Raw genomic sequence first — 19305 nt, forward strand, 5'->3', positions numbered from 1 at the left:
CGGCCCGGGAGAGCCCGGCTCTGGCCCTGCTCGGAGGCGACGGGACGGCATCTGGGGGAACCCGGGGGGGCCGGTCCAATAAAGCGTTTTCACTGTCGCCCACGAGTCACTTGTCTGCCCTCTCTGGGCCCTCCCCGGAGCACAGGCCCTGCCACCCAGGGTCTCTCGGGAGGGGCCTCCCCTGTGCCCCCCACGCTGAAATGGCGTCGCCCCGGGGGCCCGAGGGGGTCCCCCGGGTGCGAGACGAACCAGGCAGATCCCCGACGCCCGCACGGCACTGCCCAGACAGCTGCCCGTGGGCTCGCGTCGCCCACTCTGCGGTGCCGTCTTCCTGCCGCCGTCGCCGACGACCACATTTGGGGCTCAAGATGAGGGGGTGTGACGCGCCCAGGGCCACCCGGCTGGGGAGCGTCTGCGGCGGGATCTGAACCCGGGTCCTCCCCCCACTGCAGCAACACCAGCACCCCGACCTGCCATCTGCGTTCTATTTATTTGTCAAACGTCCCCCCGAAACAGTCCCCGAACCCGGCGCTCGCAGAGCGGAGGCCGAGCGCTGCCCGAGGGGGCCGCTCCGGGCCAGGAGCTCCCAGGGTTGGCCGTCCAGCCTCGCGCCGGGGCCTCTGGGAGGGCAGAGCTCGGCCGCCCGCGGCCCTACGGGAGGGGCTTCTGCTCGAAGAGCTGCAGGTCCAGGCGGACCCACACCTCCCCGGTGGGGACCTCGTGCAGCAGCAGCCGGCGCGTGCTGGGCCCGCGGCCCTCCTGCTCCGACCGGATGGCAGCCACCGGGATCTCGGTGCGGCCCAGGAAATCTGCCAAGGAACAGCGGCCGTGGCAGTGCGGCCCCCCCTGCCCCGCCCCGGCCCCCCCCCGCCCCGCCCCCCCGCCCCGCCCCACCACGGCCCCCCCCGCCCCGCCCGGCCCCACCATGGCTCCCCCCCGCCCTGCCCGGCCCCACCATGGCCCCCCCTGCCCCGCCCCACCATGGCACCCCCCCCGCCCCGCCCGGCCCCGCCACGGCCCCCCCCGCCCCGCCACGGCCCCGCCCCGCCCCCCGCCCCGCCCCCGCGGGCCCCACCATCCGGGGAGAAGTGGTCGCGGTCGAAGAGCGTCAGGCACAGCACGTCCCGCCGCAGGTCCCGCACGAAGAACTGGCAGTTGAAGTTCCACTTGGGGTTGAGCGTGTCCGGCAGCGTCCGCGTGCAGAAGCTCTGCGAGCCCAGGCTCACCTCGCAGTACGGGTTGCTCTTCCCTGGGGGCGGAAGGGGCGAGTGGGCGGGGCGGCCGCGGAGCGCCCCGAGGAGCCCCGGCCGGAGCCCGCACTGACCGTTGGGCTTGCAGGCCTTGAGCTCGGACGCCTCGATGACGTGCACCATGAGCCGGCCGATGCCCGACGACTTCTGCGACCGCGCTGGGAGGAAGGAGAGGCCGTGGCGGAGGGGGGCAAAGAGCCCGAAGGGAGCCGGAGAGCCGGCCTGGGGGAAGGGCCCGGCGGGGAGCAGAGGGGAGGCGAGGACCCTTCCGGCTGAGCCCGGCCCCCCCAACGAGAGGCTTTCGGGGCTCCTTCCTTGGGCCTCGCGGGCAGGCCTGGTGGGCTGCCTGGCAGAAGCAGGGCGGGCACGGCGCCCCCTTACCCTGATAGGCCTTCTCCCGCCTCTTCTTCTCCGTCTCGATGTACTGCTCCGAAGCCCCCTTGATCTTCTGGACCCAGGCCGTCCTGGGGGGCAGAGACAGTGTGGGGGTGCCCCTCAGGCCCCGACCTCGGCCGCCCCAAAGCGGAGCAGAGCAGCGGGTCCTCCGGCCCCTCCTCCCAGAAGCCTTTGGGTCTGTGGCTGCGTGCCAGACTCGGGTCTGAGTTTGAGTCCAGCCGGGTACCGACGGGCACGGCGCTCGCTTGTTGGGTGCCTCCGTTTCCCCACCCGTAAACAGGGCGGCAGGAGGGGCCTCTCAGACAAGGAAACTGAGGCAGGCGGAGGAGAAGGGGACGGCCAGAATGAGAGCCGGGGGGGGGGGGGGCAGCATTTGCACTCGGGTCATCCCCACTGCAGGCCCAGCACCACGCCCTGGCTGCTGGGCTTCGGACTAAGGCAGAAGGATGGACAGACGGACGGACAGAAGGCCGGGCCGGTCAAGCGCAGCCGCACAGGGGGAGCCCCGGCCCCGCTCTGACCTCTCGCTGACGGTGTCCACGCGGAGCGTGTAGACGCGGTCGATGTGGGAGATGTAGAAGACGGGCTCGTCGCTGGACGGGTCGGTGGGCAGCTTGACCAGGACCTCGTTCAGGAAGATGGGCTGCGGGGGCAGGCGGGGCAGAGGCCTGAGCCCCCCCGGCCCCCCCGGTGCCCCCACGCCCCCGCCGGCCCCCCCCCGCCCCCCCATCCCCCCATCCCCCCCCGCCCCCCCCGCCCCTCACCGTCTTGTACATCTTGAACTGGACGCCGGGCCTGGCGCTGAAGAGCCTGTCGGGGCCGGCGGCGGGCAGGGGGTGGCTGGCGTGGCTGAGCAGCAGGAAGTCGGTGAAGAGGAAGCCGAAGAGCTCGCGGTTGCTCTTGGCCTTGTAGAGGCGGCCGCAGTGCAGCAGCTTGCGCGGGCCCAGGCAGTTGGTGAGCGAGTTGAAGACGAGCTGCTGCGGGAGAGCCGGGCTCAGCGCGGCCCCCCGGCCCCCCCGGCCCCCCCCGGGGCCCCCCTTACCTCGGCGAGGCCCTCGCACTGCACGTGCGCCTGGATCCACTCGAGCCGCTCCGAGTTCTCCTTCTCGCGCACCCCCTCGTTGACCTGCGAGCAGAGCTCCTCGGCGCGCTCCAGCGCCAGCTTCAGGGCCGCGTGGTCGGCGTGGCTCTCGGGCGTGTTCTCCAGGATCTGGGGCGGGGCGGGGGGGGTCGGCCACAGAGCGCCCCGCCCGCCCCGCCCTGCCCCGCCCGCCCCGCCCGCCCCACCCTGCCCCCCGCCCTGCCCCCCACCCTGCCCCCCGCCCTGCCCCCGCCCTGCCCCCTGCCCGGGCACTCACGTTCCTGATGAGCAGCGGGTAGCGCGTGATCCTCTGCATGGGCTTCAGCAGGAAGCTGGACAGCGGCATGCCTTGGCACCGCGGGTCACATGCCAGCCTCTAGGGCACAGACAGAGGGCGGCCGGTTGGGCGGGCTCCGATGCCCGGCGAGGGCTGGGGCCAGACAGAGCCGCCCCGGCGCCCAGCCGTCGTGCCCGTCTCCTCGGGGATGCCCAGCGCAGCTGTGGGCGCGGAAGGGAAGGGCCGGACGCCCAGGCGGGGGCCGCGTGGCGGGATGTGGCTGGGCCTCGCTGGGGCTGTTCTTCCTTCTGCTGAGGGTGGAGGAGGCTGCGCGGCGCCGGCTGACCCCTGTCCTTCCGGGCGCCCCCCCAGTGCCGCGGTGCCCGGGCCGCCGCCCCTTCCTCTCCGCAGATGCCCCGCCGGCGCCTCCCCTCTCGAGCCGCCTCTGCGTCTGCCAGCCATGCCGGGAGGGGGCGGAGCAAAGGGCAGCGGCCCTGGCCGGAGCGTCCGGCCGCTTCCTTTTCCGCTTCCTCTCTGGAAAGGCCGCTGGGGCTCGGGGGGGTCCCGGGCTCCAGCCTGGCCTCGGACGCCCCTCGCCGCCCACTCCCCTGCCTGGGCACCAGACGCAGCATCAGCCGCTGCGAAGGCCAAAGAGCGAAGCGTCCAGCTGGCCACGGCGAGCCCTCCCCGACAGAGCCTCCTCCGAGCAGGCCTCCTTGCTTTGGCCTCGCCACCCCGGGAGCCGCTGGGAGCTCTGAGGAGCCCCTCTTACAAAGGGGGAAACTGAGGCCGGCCACGGCGCCCTCCTCCCGCCTGCTCCGCCACACGCCGGCCGGGATTCCCTCCGAGCCGCAGCCTCTCGGGTTCCGCCGTCGCCCCCTTCTCCCCTCCCCTCTGGGGCGCCCACCCCGGCGGGGCTACCTTCAGGAACTCCTTGAAGTCGGGGTCCTCGTCCGTCTTGTGCTGCAGCAGGGCCGCCCCGTGGAGCTGGCAGCTGCAGAAGCGGATGTAGGCCTGCATGTGGGCCAGCTCGGCCGCCACGATGTCCCCCACCATCTGCACCGGCATCTTCTCGCCGCCCGTCTTCTTCCGCACACGCAGCGCCCTGCGCGACAGCCGCCTCAGCGCCGCCCCCTGGCCTCCCCCACTGGGCCCCCCAGGCCTCCCCCCCCCCGGCCTCCCCCCCCCCGGGCCTCCCCCACTGGGCCCCCCGGGCCTCCCCCCCCCCGGACCTCCCCCCCCCCGGCCTCCCCCACTGGGCCCCCCCCGGGCCTCCCCCCCCCCCCCGGCTTCCCCCCCGGGGCCTCCCCCCCCCCGCCTCCCCCCCCCCCGGGCCTCCCCCACTGGGCCCCCCCACAGGCATCCCCCCCCCAGGCCTCCCCCACTGGGCCCCCCCCCCCGGGCCTCCCCCCCCCCCCGGGCCTCCCCACTGGACCCCCCCCCCGGGCCTCCCCTGGCTCACTTGAGCAGCTTCGTGTTGGACATGATGATCTCCTTCCAGTTCACGAAGATCAGCGCCATCTCCCCGTCGCTCAGGCGGCCCGACTCGGCCATCCGCTTCTGGAAGACCTGGATGCCCGCGGCGCGAGGTGCCAGCAGGAGGTTCTAGCTAGACCCTGCCCCCGTGCCAGCCCCCGTGCCAGCCCCCTGCCAGCCCTGTGCCAGCCCCCTGCCAGCCCTGTGCCAGGCCCCCTGCCAGCCCTGTGCCAGCCCCCTGCCAGCCCTGTGTCAGCCCCCTGCCAGCCCTGTGCCAGCCCCCTGCCAGCCCTGTGCCAGGCCCCCTGCCAGCCCTGTGCCAGCCCCCTGCCAGCCCTGTGCCAGGCCCCCTGCCAGCCCTGTGCCAGCCCCCTGCCAGCCCTGTGTCAGCCCCCTGCCAGCCCTGTGCCAGGCCCCCTGCCAGCCCTGTGCCAGCCCCCTGCCAGCCCTGTGCCAGCCCCCTGCCAGCCCTGTGCCAGGCCCCCTGCCAGCCCTGTGCCAGCCCCCTGCCAGCCCTGTGTCAGCCCCCTGCCAGCCCCGTGCCAGCCCCCTGCCAGCCCTGTGCCAGCCCCCTGCCAGCCCCCTGCCAGGCCCCTCACCTCAGTGACGAGCTGCAGGTCGTCCACGTAGCGCTCCTCGGTGCGGATCAGCTCGTGGATGTAGCCCTGCCTCTTCCTCTCGGCGGGCGCCATGCTGTCCAGGCTCTGCAGGTCGGCGCACCCTGGCAGAGGGCACAGAGAGTCACGGCGAGAGCCCGGCACCGGGGGCAGCAGAGCCACGGGGATCGGGGGAGGGGCCCGGGGAGCCGGAGGTGTCGGGGCGGTCGGCGAGCCAGGCGGGGGGCACCGCGTCACGGAGCGCGCGGTGGGGAGTGAAGGCCAAGAAGCCAGGAAAGGCGGGGGCGGCGCCAAACAGCTCCGGGCACCGGACCCTGGAGGCAGCGGAGGCTCGGGGGCCCCGTCGGCCATCACAGGGGGAGAGGCGGGAGGCCCATTCGAGAGGCGCCACAGACGAAGCCGACGGAGCCCACTGGATGGAGGCGCCATGTTGGATGTGGCCCAGAGACGGGCGTGGGCTTGAGAGGCCGGGCACGACGGGCCATTCGGTCTACCCGAGGCGGAGCGTTCTCTGGGGAGGGCCCGGGGAGACAGGTGCCCGCGCAGGGTGGCGGCGGCGGAGGACCTGGTTGGGGAGGGTTTGAGCCCTTCCCGCCCATCTTGGAATCGATCCAAGGCAGAAGAGCCGCTGTGGCCGGGCCACGCGGAGGGAGCCTGAGCGTGGCGATGTGTGCGTGCGTGTGCATCTGTGTGAGTGCGTGTGTCTGTGAATGTGCACATGTGCGTGTGTCAGTGTGTGTCTGTGTGCGTGTGTCTGTGTGTGTGTGTGCGTGTGTCTGTGTGTGTGCGTGTGTCTGTGTGTGCGTGTGTCTGTGTGTGCGTGTGTCTGTGAGTGTGCGCACCTGTGTGTGCGTGTGTCTGTGTGTGTCTGTGTGTGCGTGTGTCTGTGAGTGTGCGCACCTGTGTGTGCGTGTGTCTGTGTGTGCGTGTGTCTGTGTGTGTCTGTGTGTGCGTGTCTGTGTGTGCGTGTGTCTGTGTGTGTCTGTGTGTGTGTGTCTGTGAGTGTGCGCACCTGTGTGTGCGTGTGCCTGTGTGTGTCTGTGTGTGTGTGCGTGTGTGTGTGCGTGTCTGTGTGTGCGTGTGTCTGTGCGTGTGTCTGTGCACATGTGTGTGTCTGTGTGTGTCTGTGTGAGTACTTGTGTTCGTCTGTGAGTGTGTCTGTGTGTGTGTCTGTGCACATGTGTGTGTGTCTGTGTGTGTCTGTGTGTGTGTGCATGTGTCTGTGTGTGTCTGTGTGTGCGTGTGTCTGTGCGTGTGCGCACCTGTGTGTGCGTGTGCCTGTGTGTGCGTGGCCTAAGCGATGAACGACGCGGTGGGGCAGCTGGGGACGATGCCGCTGGCGAGGACACCCGGGAGCGCTCGGAGCCCCCAAGGCGGCCACGGCCCCCCGAGGCCCGGCCGAGCCCCCTCCAAGGAGCTCCCAGCTCGCTTCTTCCCGCCACGACGCCCCCCGCTGTACAGGGGAGGACACAGAGGCTCCGCTGCTCCGGGCAGAGGGTGGCGGCGCAGCCGTCGGCCAACGTCTTCCTTCGTCGGTGCCCGGGAAGCTGCTGCGGGCGTTGGGTTGGCGGGAGGATGGGCAGCCCCGCTCGGACGCCCCTCCTGGGGACTCTGCCTCCCGGACTGCCCGAGTGACCATGAGACGGATGGCCGGCGCCATCTTGTCGGGCCCCTCGGCAACATGCGGGCCGGCTCCGGCCACGCCGTCCCCCCCGTCACGGGGGTGCCCGCTGCTCCTGGCACCCCACAGGGACCCTCCTGCTGGGCTGCGCCCCGCTCCGTGGCCGGCCCTGGTACTGGGTGACGAGGGGCCTCTCGTGGTCTCTGGCCCTCCCCCTTCCTCGGCGACCCCCGGAGGTGAAAAGGAGGGGCCCCTCCCGCTCGGGCACCGCGGCGCCGGCCGCACCCTTCCGCAGAGGGCCGGAGACGACCTTCGGGACTAGGAGACGGGAAAGCCCGGCGCCGGGCCCGGAGAAGAGGCCGAGGCGGCCGGACGCCTCTCTGAATGAGGGGGACAGGCTAGGCGGGGGCCAGAAGGGCAGGACGAAGCCACGGGGTGAGGCAGGGCCTCCCGGGGAGCCTCGCCGCCACCTTCCGCGGCCACCGTTGGGCTCGGTGCACGGCGGACGGCTGGGCCGGGACAATCGCCAGGGAGGGGCCTCGGCCCCGCCCGACGCGTCGCCGCACCCCCACTGGCTGGCCAACCCAAAGGGGGAGGATCCGCCTCTCCGGGCCCCACCCTGATTTGGGGCCCCCCAGGAGCCCCGCCTCCAGGCTGCGAGCAAAGAAACACACACACGCGCGGCTGCTTTGCGTCCCTTTAATAAACACGCTTGCATAGTTCTGACAGTCGGCAACGCGGGAAGGAAGAGGCGGCCGTCCGCACCCCGCGGTGCCAGCCGTGCCAGCGGCCGAGGTGCGCCGGGCAGCCCCCCGCCCGCCAAGCCTCTGTAAACATGAGAATTGCATAAACGGCCTCCATCGGGGTTTCCCGCCTCTGGGCGAAGGGCGGCCCCACCGGGGTCGGCACAAGGGTGCGGCCGGCAGCCCCCCCCCCCCCGCCCCGAGCGTGGCCAGAGAAGGGAGCTCACACGCCGGGAGGCTCCCGGAGGCCACAGCCGGCCGCTCAGGACAGCCCGGGCCGGGTCAGTGCCGCCGCCCGGTTCTGGAGAGCCAGAAGGGACTCGGGGCCTCACAGACAGGGAAACCGAGGCCCGGGGCGTCTGCGCGCACAAAGGCCCTGCAGGCAGCGGGGAGGGCCCGCCGCGATCCCCGGTCGCTAGCAAACACCGGAGCAAGCCAAGCCGGCGCACGCGAGAGCAAGCGGGGGGACAGGAAGTGGGTCTCTGTGCGCGGGGGCAGCGGTCAGAGCCACACAGAGACCCACTATCCTGGCCGCCGCCGCCCCAGCCCGTCCCAGGCGCGCCGAAGGCCTCTCGTGCAGGACCGGCCGGCCCGGGAGGATAGTGGGTCTCTGGGGAACTGTCACGCTTTCGGGGAGACAAGAGCGCGTCCTAAAAGAGAACAAACGAGCAATGAATGAACACGACACGGCGCAGCCGCCGCGCACACGCACAGACGGGCAGGGAAGCCGGCGGGGAGCGCGGAGCGGCGTGGCGGCCCCCCCGGGGGTGCCCCCAAGCAGACGGGTCCTTCGTCGGTGCCCGGGAAGCGCTGGCCGGCTCGCCGCGGCCTCCCACGTGCCCTGAGCGCGCGCTCGCTCGTCTGTGCCCAGAGGGCCCACCGCGATGCCCGAGGGGAGCTCCCGGCCAAGCCGCACGGCCCCCGCCGCAGCCTCGAGCCGGGCACAAGCCCCCCCACTGAGCGGGCGCTCTAAGGAGCCATCCGCAATGCTTTATGGGAAGGGGTGGGGCGGGGGCGGCCCTTGCACAGAGGGGCTCCGGCACAGCCCGGCACAGGCACGAGGGGGAACAGCGGGCAAGCAGGGACTGTTAGCGCCATCGATCGGACAGGCCGGCCACGGAGGAAAGCCCCCCCAGGACCCCCCAGCACTTGTGGGCTGTAAACGAGTCACCCCAGAAGCTGCCCGGCAAGCAGAGGGCACCAGGCGGGCAGCTCCGAGTCCGGCCGACGGTGGCCCCCTCCCGCCCCCGGGCCTGCGGCGGCCCCTCGCATGACTCCCCCCAGGGCCGTCGGGGCAGCGAGGGAAGGCCGGAGCGGGCGCCGTGGGAGGGAGGGGGGAGGGGCTGGCGCCGCGCGGGACTCACACTGCTGGCTCGGGTCCGAGTCGGTGGTCATCTTCACGTAGTTGGCGGGAAAGAGGCCGCTGGCGGCGCCCAGCTCCCCGTGCCACCAGTCGGCGTCGTCGCGGCTCAGGACGCTGATGAGCTGCCCCTTGGAGAAGCTCAGCTCGTCCTCGTTGCTGGCGGCGTAGTCGTACATGGCGATGACCTGGCACACTGAGGGGGGTCGCCGTCAGGGCTCGCGCCCTCCGGCCCCGCCCTGCCCCGCCCCCGCCGGAAGCCGGGCGCTACCTGGCTGGGGGGCCGCCGTCCCTCTCTCGCCGCTCGGGCCCAGGAGCTTGACGTGGCTGGCCGGGAACCAGCCCTTCTGCCGCTTCTTGCCTCTGGCCTGCGAAAGGGCTCCGCGTGAGGGCCCAGCCGCGGGGGAGGGGCGGGCAGAGGCGAGGAGCCCCGGCGCCCCGTCCGCCTCAGCGTCCTCCTCCGTACGGGGATCTCACCCAGAAGGCCCTGGGCCGGCCCGGCGCCCTACCTGCAGCTCCCCCTGCCACCAGCCGCTGGCGTTCTTCTTCAGGATCAGGATGAGCTGCCCCGGCGACAGGCTGAGCTGCTCGGCCCCGGAGGCCGCGTAGGCCGAAGTCACCCGGGCGATCTCTGCAGGGGCGAGCCAGAGGAGGCCCCGGGGAGTGGGCTGCGGCCCCCGCCCGCCCCCGCCCCGCCCCCGCCGGCCCCCGCCCGCCCCCGCTGGCCCCCGCCGGCCCCCGCCCGCCCCCGCCGGCCCCCGGCCCGCTCCCCACCTACCTGGCTTTCTGCTGGGGGCCCCGGCTCGGCCCGCGCTCCCCGGACCCTGCGAGGGGAGGGAGAGCTCCGTCAGGGGGCCCGGCGAGCCCTCCTCCCTTCCCTCCTCCCCGCAGCGGGAGCCCGCGTGCCGCCTGGGCCGAGCCAGGGGGCCTGAAGGCGCCGGGCCGGCTCTGCGTCCGCACTGGCTGGCGGGGCCCTCGGGGGCGCCTACCTCGGGCTCCTTCGGCCGGACGTAGTTGGACGGGAAGATGCCGGCCCGGCCCTCGGCGGTCCCCGTCCACCACTCTCCGTCCCTCTGCGTGACCAGGATCTCCTGGCCCTCGGCGAAGGTCAGGTCTCCGGGCTCCGAGCTCGAGTAGGAGTAGAGCGCCACGTACTCTGCGGGGACGAGCGGCCGGCGCGCCGTGAGGGGCGCCGCGGCCCCCGAGGGCCCCCGACACGGACAGCGGCAGCCCCCAGGACGCTGCGCCTCCTCGCGAAGGGGAGATCGGGAAGACGCGCCCCGGGCCCGGCTGGAGCCGAGTGCGAGCAGAAGCCCGTGTGCAGGCCTAGAGCTGGCCTTCCGGTCCAGCCGCTGAACCACGGCGGCCGCGCCAGGGAAGAGGCGCCCACCCAGCCGGCCGCCCTCGGCGCTTCACAGCCAGGAGGAGAGCCTGGCGCCCCCCCACAGCTCCAGTGGGGCCCGCCAGAGCCTCACCTTCTCCCAGCACAGGGACCGCACTGCTGGGCTTCCGCTGGACACTGGCGTAGACGGCTTCAGGCCTGGAGGCGGATGAGAGAGACGGAGAGAGACGGAGAGAGAGAGAGACAGAGAGAGACAGAGACAGAGAGAGACAGAGAGAGAGACAGAGAGAGAGAGACAGAGAGAGAGACAGAGGGAGAGAGAGACAGAGAGAGAGAGAGAGAGAGAGAGAGAGACAGAGACAGAGAGAGAGAGAGAGAGACAGAGACAGACAGAGAGAGAGAGAGAGAGACAGAGAGACAGAGAGAGAGAGAGACAGAGAGAGACAGAGACAGAGAGAGACAGAGACAGAGAGAGAGAGAGAGAGAGAGAGAGAGAGACAGAGAGAGAGAGAGAGAGACAGAGACAGACAGAGAGAGAGAGAGAGAGACAGAGAGACAGAGAGAGAGAGAGACAGAGAGAGACAGAGACAGAGAGAGACAGAGACAGAGAGAGAGAGAGAGAGAGACAGAGACAGAGAGAGACAGAGACAGAGAGAGACAGAGAGAGAGAGACAGAGACAGAGACAGAGAGACAGAGAGAGAGACAGAGAGACAGAGAGAGAGAGAGACAGAGAGAGACAGAGACAGAGAGAGACAGAGAGAGAGAGACAGAGACAGAGACAGAGAGACAGAGAGAGAGGGAGAGACAGAGAGACAGAGAGAGAGAGAGACAGAGAGAGAGACAGAGAGAGAGAGAGAGAGACAGAGACAGAGAGACGGAGGGAGAGAGACAGACACAGAGGCAGAGAGTGAGGCTGGTGGCGGGCGGGGGTGGCACTGTCAGGGGCTCGGGGGGAGGGGCACCCAGGAGGCTCCCCGGGGCTCTGGCTTCTGCCTCAGGCCAAGGGTCTCCTGCGCCAGCTGCCGGCCCAGGGGCGCCTGAATGGGCCCCTGCAGGTGCGAGCAGGTGGGCCGCTCTTGCCGCTCTCGCCTTGGTGTCCGGCGCGGCCTCCTGTCCCTGCACGGGCCATTCATCTGGGCCTTAGTCCGTCCGTCCGTCCGTCCGCCCGTCGGCTCCCTCCCTGGCCGGGGCTCGTGGCCGCGGGGTGGAGCCTCCTTCCTGCACTCTCGCCCCCGCCCAGCCCGGCGCCCCTCTCGGGCCCTTCCCCGCCGCCTGGCCCGCCGGACACTCACTCCTCCCGCCGGGCGTCTGGGCCGGCCACGAGGCGGACGTAGGACTTGGGGAACCAGCCGCTGCGGCCGTGCGCCGCCCCGAACCACCAGTTCTCCTGCTGCTCCAGGACGGTGATGACGTCGTGCTTGGAGAAGTTCAGGTGGTTCTCCTTCTTGGCGGTCCACGAGCACAGCGCCTGCGCCTTCAGGCTCTCCGCCGCCTGCCCCTGGGGAGAGCGAGGCCGGGCTGACTCGGCGGGCGCAGGCCGGAGCCAGCCTCGCCTCTGGGGGTTCCGCGCGCCCCGGGGCCCCAGGCGGGCTGTGCTGGCCAGCCCGGGCAGAGGGTGAAGCGCTCCCGTCCCAGCGTCCCGCGAGGCGCCCATCGGCGCGGCGTTCCGGCGCAGGAGAGGCCGACCAGCTCGAGCCCCCTCCCCGCCCCGCCCCGTGGCCGCGCACCTGCCCGTGGACGGGCGACGCCGATCCGGGGGACAGCGTGCGCGTGAACGCGGACTTCTTCTGCCGGGAGGCCTCGGCCGACAGGGCGGAGAAGGGCACGTTCTGGTAGTCGGTGTCTGCGGCGGGCTGCCCCGAGGGCCGGCACCTGCGGGGGGCACAGGCGCGCCTCAGCCCGGCCCCGTGGCCCCCCCGGCCCCCCTCGCTGGCTCCCCACTTACTCGGGGGAGGCCGGCGGCGGCAGCGAGGCCTTCTTGGGCGACGCCGGCTTTTCCCCGGCCGACAGCCTTTCCACGTAGTTGCCGGGGAACCAGCCGCAGCGGCCTTGGAAGCGGCCATAGAGCCAGCCGGGCTCCCCCGTGCTCTTGGCGTCCACCTGAGAAAGCGGAGGAGAGCCGGGCTGACACGCACAGCCGCGTTCGGGCCGAGCGGCGCCGGGAAGCGCGCCGGCTCTCCTACCTGCACCACGTCGCCGGCGTTGAAGCTCATCTCGTCGTGGCTCCTCGCTTCGAAGGGGTACAAGGCCCGGTAGCTCTCCCAGCCGGCGGACTTGTCGGGGTCCGAGGCCCGACTGAGGGGCTCCCCTGAAAGAGGCCCACTTTGACCCCTCCCTCCTCCGGCCACCCGAGGCCTAGGCCTGCGCTCTTCGCTGCCCCCCCATTCTCCCCCCCCCACCTGCTCTCCCCCCCCCGCCTGCTCCCCCCCCCGCTCCCCCCCAGCCCGCCTGCTCCCCCCCTGCTCTCCCCCCCCCCGCTCCCCCCCCCTGCTCTCCCCCACCCCGCTCTCCCCTCCCCCTGTCCCCCCCCCTCCCTCAGCCTCACGGGGCAGCTCCTGGCCGCTTTGCTCTCGGCCCAGGTGCCTCTGCTTCTCCTCCTCCTCCTCCTTCAGGCTTTCCCGCCACAGGTTCTCTTTGTCTTGCTTCGCCTTCCTGGACGGGACAGGACAGGAGAGGCACGTCTGGGGTTCCCCTCGGCCCCCCCCCTCCCCCCCGCCCTCACCTGGCCGCCTCGCCCTCGGCCCCTCCCGGGCCTCACCTGGCTGCCTCGCCCTCGGCCCCTCCCCTGCCCCACCCGGGCCTCACCTGGCTGCCTCGCCCTCGGCCCCTCCCGGGCCTCACCTGGCTGCCTCGCCCTCGGCCCCACCCCACCCAGGCCTCACCTGGCTGCCTCGCCCTTGGCCCCTCCCCACCCAGGCCTCACCTGGCTGCCTCGCCCTCGGCCCCCCCCCGCCCCGCCCAGCCTCACCTGGCCGCCTCGCCCTCGGCCCCTCCCCTGCCCCGCCCGGGCCTCACCTGGCTGCCTCGCCCTCGGCCCCTCCCCTGCCCCGCCCGGGCCTCACCTGGCCGCCTCGCCCTCGGCCCCCCCCGCCCCGCCCGGCCTCACCTGGCCGCCTCGGCCTCGGCCCGCTTCCTCTCCATCTCCCTCAGCTTCTCCCGCTTGATGTGGTTGAGCTGCTCGAGGGCCAGCTGCTGGGTGTTGTAGTTCTCTCTCAGCTCCTGAGGAAGGAGGGGCAGCAGTCGGGCAGGGCGGGGGCCCCAAGAAGGGAAGGCGAGACGGGCGGGGCTCCTCAGGCGGCCCCCCCGCCCTGCGGGAAGCTGCCGCATCTGCCCAGCCCCCACCGAAGGCGTCTCCACCAGGAAGGGCCCCCGGGGGGCCTCGGACGCTCGCCAGCGGCGGGGGGGCCTCGGTTTCCTCATCTGTGAAACGGGCTGGACGAGGCCACGGCGGGCTGAAGCCCCAACGAGGGTCAAGACGAGTCGGACGCAAGCCGGCAGTCCGGGCCAGTGATGCCCTCTCGGGGGCTCCCGGCGCCCCGTGCCAGCTCCGGCCGTCAGCTCGCAGCACCCGATTCGCAGCCATTCCCAGGGAGGCCCCCCTCCCCCAATCACCCCCAGCGCCAGCAGTACCTGGGCTCAAATCTGCTGAGGGCCATCACGGTGTGCCTCAGTTTCCCCAGGGGGAGATGGACTCGTCAGCCCCCACCTCCCCGGGCTGAGGGCCCCGCAGCTCTTGAAGGGAGCCTCTTCTCTTTCCCGCCTCCCTTCAGCCCCGGGATCGAATCCTCGGCTCGTCCGCCTCGCCAGAGACGCCCTGAGCCCGGCCAGTCCCCTCTCACGCCCTGCAGAGGCGGGTCCCCCCTCCCCCAGCCCCCGGCAGCCTCCCTCCTCCCTGGCCCGGCCCACCAGGAGAGAAGGCGGCGTCTGCTCACGGGGCTGCGCTGGCCAAAGCGCGCGAGGAGCGGGCTCCGGGCGCCCGGCCTGGCACGCAAGGCCGGGCCGGCTCGCTCCACCCGCTCCCGGCCTCGGGAGGCCTTTCCGACCCGGCTCTCTTCGGGAGGGGCCCTCCGGCCCACCTCTCAGCTGGGGAGCCCCAGGACAGGGCGCCCCCTAGCCGGGTCCCGAGGGCCAACCTGTCCCCCTGAAGCGCCACTCAGGCTCCTCAGCCCGGAGCCCCCTGGCGCCGGCGCGCTCCCGCCACCCGCCAGCCACACCGCGGCGGCCCGAGTCCCGCCGGGCCCGCGGCGTCCGGCCTTCGTGGCAGCTGAAGGCGCTCCTCCTCCCAGAAGCCACCCGAGAGCTCCTCAAGGGCCGGTGACCGGGCGGCCCCCCCGAGGGCAGAGCACGGCGGAGGCCACTGGGAGGCCTGGCAAAAATCGGGGCACGGGGGGGGGGGGAGGGGAGGGCTTGGCTCAGGCAGCTTTGAGCGGCCCCCGAGGAGGCTGGGAGGCTCAGCCAGGCCCCTGGCTGTGGCCGGCGGGCAGAGGTAGAGGACAGAGGAGGCCCCGGGCCTCTGGCCGGCTGCAGCCCCTTCCTAGAGGAAGCTGCCCCGAGGGGGGCCCAGGGAGGAGGTGCCCGACGCCGAGCGGAGCCCTCGGGCCTGTCAGGGGCCGGCAGGACCCAGCGGCCACCGCGGGCAGGAAGGGCGGGACGCAGAGCCTCCTTTTGGAGGGGACTCTCGCTGTGGGGGCAGCCAGGAATCCGCCCCCCAACCGCAAAACGTTTGCGTTCCTGCTGAGAAGAGCCCAGCCCGGCCCGGCCCCTGGCTCTGGAACCTCTGCCGGGCCGACGGCCCGATGCCGGCTGCTGGGGCTTTGGGCGCACGAGGGGGTGCCCGAGGACGAGGGGCCGCCCGCCCTCGCCCCCCTGTCCCTCCGCCTTCGCCCTGCTTCGTCTGGACCGGAACTCGCACCGCGGGGGCCCAGGAGCCGAGCCGGCCCCTCCCGGCACAGCTAGCCGGGACCAGCTCTCGCTCGGCCGCGGCCCCTCGGCACGCCGGGCCAAGAGGGAGAGGCCAAGCGTGGGCGAGCGAGCGAGCGAGCAGGCCGGGAGAGGGATGAAGAGGGCAGGGAGCCGCCCGCCGGCGCCCAGCCGCATCTCTGGGTCTTACCTGGCGAGCAGGACTGCCCGGGAGGCCCCCCCGCCCCGCCGCTCCCCGCCCGGCCGGCCCCTGGCCAGGCCGGGCGCCCGCCGGGGCAGACCGCGAGGGCGCGGCTTCCCGGCCCCGCAGCCAAGCGCAGCGAGCCAGAGGACAGAAGGCGACGGAAGCGAGCAGAGAGAGAGGCAGAGAGAGCCGAGACGTGGTCGGAGAAAGTGACCTTAAGTAAGAGGAAGAGGTGGTGGAGGCAGCTGAGCAGGGACAAAAGGCACCGCAGAACACAGTCATCCATAGTCACACACTGAAAAATAAGGCAGACAGAGAGCCGGTTGAGCCGGGCCGCCCGCCGGCCCCCACCGTCCTCCCGGGGCAGCCCGAGCGGGCGATCCTCCGGCAGCGGCCGCTCCGGCCCCCTCCGCGGGGAGCCTCCGAGAGCCTCGGCAGACCAAGCCGAGGAGAAGGCGCGTCTGCTGCCCCCACGTGCGCGGCCAGCCACGAGGAACACGTCCCTGAGGGGCAGCGAGCGAGAAGCCAGGAGGGCGGGCAGACGAGCGGGCGGGCGGGCGGGCGGGCAGACGAGCGGGCGGGCGGGCGGGCGGGCAGACGAGCAGGCGGGCGGGTGGGTAGGTGGGCCGGCAGACAGGCGGGCAGACGAGTGGGCAGACGGGCGAAAAGCCAGGCGGGTGGGCAGCCAGGAGCGGGCGGGCGGGCGGGCAGATAGGCGGGCGGGCAGACGGGCGAGAAGCCAGGAGGGCTTGGCAGCCAGGAGCGGGCGGGCAGGCAGACGAGTGGGCGGGCGGGCAGGCGGGCGAGAAGACAGGAGGGCTTGGCAGCCAGGAGCGGGCGGGCAGACAGGCAGATGAGTGGGCAGGCGGGTGGACAGGTGGGCCGGCAGACGGGCGGGCACGACAAGTGGGCAGGCAGACAGGTGGGCAGACGGGCGGGCAGACGAGTGGGCGGGCGGGCAGACGAGTGGGCGGGCAGACGGGCAGACGAGTGGGCGGGCGGGCAGACGAGTGGGCGGGCGGGCAGACGGGCGGGCAGGTGGGCCGTCAGACGGGCGGGCACGACGAGTGGGCAGGCAGACAGGTGGGCAGACGGGCGGGCAGGCGGGCAGACGAGTGGGCGGGCGGGCAGACGGGCAGACGGGCGGGCAGACGAGTGGGCAGGCAGACAGGTGGGCAGACGGGCGGGCAGACGAGTGGGCGGGCAGACGGGCGGGCACGACGAGTGGGCGGGCAGACGGGCAGACGGGCGGGCAGACGAGTGGGCGGGCGGGCAGGCAGACGGGCGGGCGGGCGCGGGGCCTACCTTCAGCTCGCTGTTAAACGCGTCCATCTCCGAGAGCTTGGCGGCCGTGTCCCTCTCGAGGGCGTCCAGCTGCTCCTTCAGTCTCCGGCACAGACCCTCCTTCTCGGCAGACTTCTGCTGGACGGCGCCGACGCCCGGAGCTGAAAGGCAGGCGCAACACAGCGATGGGCCGGAGCCCCGAGAAGCGGGGGCCGCGGAGGGCCGCCCCCGGGTGCTGCACCAGGCCGTGACCCTCCGGCCGCCTCGGTTTGCTCTCCCAGAAAGGAGAGCAGCAGCCGCCCAAGCTGAGCCTGGCCTGGGGCTGTCCTTCCGGAGAGCCTCCGAGGCTGGCCCAAGGGGGGACGGTGCTGTCGGGGTCTGTCCCAAGAGACAAGCCCGGGAAGGCGCCGCGGGAGGGGCCCGGACAGAGGCCTGTCTGGGCCGCCCTAGAAGGCAGGCACGTGGGGTAGCCTGTGGCCGGCGAGCTACGAGGGCGGCCGGGAAACTGCGCGTGCCGGACGGCGAGGCAGGGAGCGCAGACGCTCCCTTTATGCGGGGGGACACCGAGGCCCCCAGAAGTCTGGTGACTCGCCGTCACGCAGCCAGGGGGCACCTTGGGCGGGATTAGAGCCTTCTGTCCCTCCTCCGACTCGAGCAGGAGCGGCGAGGCCGGACGCCCTTTGGGCCGAGGCCGAGCCTCTCCCAGCGCTGTCTGCCTCCTCGTGGGAGATGCCACGGCAGCAGCCTGGAGGCCAGGCGCGGGGGCCACGCCGGGAAGAGGAGCCGAGGGGGCAGAGCGCAGTCGGGGACACGGGGGCCTCGTCAGAGCGGGGAAGGGGGGCACAAAGGACTTCCGGTCTGGGGGGCGGCGGGCACAAAGGCGCGTTCCCGCCGCTTTGTGAAACCAGGGAAGTGAAGGGAAGGAGTCCGGCCCGGGGGCCGGGAAGGGCCCTGCCAGGGCTGGGGAGGGGCCCGGACTCACTGGCCGAGCTGTCCGGCTGCAGGTGCTCCGCCTTCTCCTGGAGCCGCTGCTTCTCGGGCACCAGGAACACGAGCTGCTTCTGAGACTCCTTCAGGACACAAGAAGCGGCCGTCGGCGTCGGCGGACGGGCTCGCCTTCGCCCCGGGCCGGCCGCTGCTCACCTGGAGCTGCTGCTGGAGCTCGCGGATCTCGGCGACGCCCAGGTCGCACTGGCGGTCCAGAGCCTCGAGCTCGCTCCTCCGACTCTGCTTCCGGAGCCGCAGGTCCTCGAGGCGCCCCGAGATCTGCTGCTGTTTGCCGCCCTGTCCAAAGGCCGAGAGTCACGGCCGGCCGAGGCAGCCCTGGCCCGGGTGAGCGCAGGGAAGACTTCCCGGAGGAGGCGGCCCCGGCCCCCCGAAGGGCCTCAGACCCCCGTCCTGCCTGTACACACAGCCTCGCCGGCCTCCTCTTCGGCCCGTTGGGGCTCAACTCCACGCCTGCCCTCAGGCTCCAGCCTCCGGCCCCGCAGCCACCAGAGACCCGGGTCACCACAGCTAATGGCCGGGCCCTCTGGTCACTGCGCACGCCCCGCCTCCCCCAGACCGTGCTCCTTCCCTCGGGCTCCCGGGCTGCCCTGGCCCGGCCTCTCCTCACACTGGACATCCGGGCGGCCGTGGCAGAGGCCGTGCTCTTTCCCCGGCCGCACCCCTCTCTCCACCCGCTGAGCTCTGCCGTGGCTTCTCTCGCGATCCCCTTCTCGCTCGGGTGCTCCCGTCCTGCTCCGACCCCTCCCTGTCCAGCCTGGGCTATTCTGACAGCCTCTCCCCGCTCCAGCCCCACAAAGCAAGGTGTGACGAGGCCGAGAGGCTCCCTACGCCTGCCGCACTCGGAGCCCTTCACGGCCACGCGGCCTCCTCCCCCCTTTCCTCCCCGGATGGTCCGTGTCCGGTGTGTGGACGTTCTCTGTGGCCTGGAACGCTCCCTCTTCTCCTGCCACCGCTGAGCCCCACTAAAAGCCCGCCTCCTACAGGCAGCCCTCAGGCCAGGGCCCTCTGGGGTGAATGGTTTCAGATTCATTTGGATGCACGCGTGTCTCCTCAGGAGGCAGAGCTCGGCACGGTGCCTGGCACACAGGAGGGGCTCAATGACTGATGGGAGGAGGGAGGAGAAGACTCCAGGCCCGAGGGGCCGCCAGTGAAGGTGCCCGCCGGGCTCATCTTGGCTCTCACTGGAGAGCGCGCCACTCCACGCAGCACCCACTGCCCCCGTCCCTCTGGCGTCAAGGCGCAGGGCTGGCTCCCCTCCTCCCTAAGCGCCTCTAAATACCCGAGTCTGGCTCTCTTGCCCGGCTCCAGGCATCCACAGAGTTCCCTAGCCCGGCTCCCTCCGAGGAACGTGTCTAGACCCGTGTCTGGCCCCCCGGCCTGGGTCCACTTCCCCGGCGCCAGCGCCTCACCAGGGCCTCCAGCTCGAGGTGGAGACCCTTCTTCCTCGTCTGCAGCCGCACGATCTCTTCCTGCTCCCTGTTCCGCTGACTGAGAAGCTCCTGGCGCCGAATTCTCTCCCACTCCAGTCGCCGCTGGCGTTCCAGCTCCTGTTTTGCAGCCTGTGAGGAAGGAGAGGCCGAGAGGCCATGAACCCTCCCGCCAGACCGCGGTCAGCCCGACGTCCTGCCACGAGCAGTCTGGGCTGACGGCAGGGCTCTCGGCCCAACGAAGAGACTGAACTGAAGTCAAGGCAGACAGGACAAGGAGGGAAGGCGCGGACGGGAGGAAAAGAAGCCTCGGACCCG

At 72.4% G+C, this 19305-nt stretch overlaps 1 protein-coding gene across 6 annotated transcripts in view; it reads right to left on the minus strand.

Annotated features, from left to right (window-relative positions):
• Positions 1–471: 471 nt before the first annotated feature.
• The window catches only part of ITSN2 (intersectin 2), a 47866-nt gene continuing 29032 nt past the window's right edge, over positions 472–19305 (minus strand). The window contains exons 13-40 of one of the 6 annotated variants that reach the window (XM_056824911.1): positions 18970–19119; positions 17696–17836; positions 17535–17622; positions 16574–16713; positions 15483–15563; positions 13271–13383; positions 12710–12816; positions 12348–12472; positions 12110–12264; positions 11892–12036; positions 11457–11662; positions 10297–10361; positions 9811–9977; positions 9600–9645; positions 9331–9452; positions 9093–9189; positions 8826–9017; positions 5080–5201; positions 4467–4573; positions 3926–4109; positions 3005–3103; positions 2689–2856; positions 2411–2620; positions 2168–2289; positions 1632–1714; positions 1325–1408; positions 1076–1249; positions 472–809 (exon numbers count right to left, since the gene is read on the minus strand). In XM_056824911.1, the coding sequence (XP_056680889.1) occupies positions 652–809; positions 1076–1249; positions 1325–1408; positions 1632–1714; positions 2168–2289; positions 2411–2620; positions 2689–2856; positions 3005–3103; positions 3926–4109; positions 4467–4573; positions 5080–5201; positions 8826–9017; positions 9093–9189; positions 9331–9452; positions 9600–9645; positions 9811–9977; positions 10297–10361; positions 11457–11662; positions 11892–12036; positions 12110–12264; positions 12348–12472; positions 12710–12816; positions 13271–13383; positions 15483–15563; positions 16574–16713; positions 17535–17622; positions 17696–17836; positions 18970–19119 (3651 nt within the window). In that variant the 3' untranslated portion in view covers positions 472–651. Of the gene's footprint in view, positions 810–1075; positions 1250–1324; positions 1409–1631; positions 1715–2167; positions 2290–2410; positions 2624–2688; positions 2857–3004; positions 3104–3925; positions 4110–4466; positions 4574–5079; positions 5202–7403; positions 8112–8825; positions 9018–9092; positions 9190–9330; positions 9453–9599; positions 9646–9810; positions 9978–10296; positions 10362–11456; positions 11663–11891; positions 12037–12109; positions 12265–12347; positions 12473–12709; positions 12817–13270; positions 13384–15482; positions 15564–16573; positions 16714–17534; positions 17623–17695; positions 17837–18969; positions 19120–19305 lie in introns of those variants that run through there. The other 5 variants (XM_056824909.1, XM_056824914.1, XM_056824922.1 and 2 more) reach the window with 5 other exon arrangements.

Source organism: Monodelphis domestica, chromosome 1 (genome assembly GCF_027887165.1).
Source record: "Monodelphis domestica isolate mMonDom1 chromosome 1, mMonDom1.pri, whole genome shotgun sequence".
Classification (NCBI taxonomy): Eukaryota; Metazoa; Chordata; class Mammalia; order Didelphimorphia; family Didelphidae; genus Monodelphis; species Monodelphis domestica.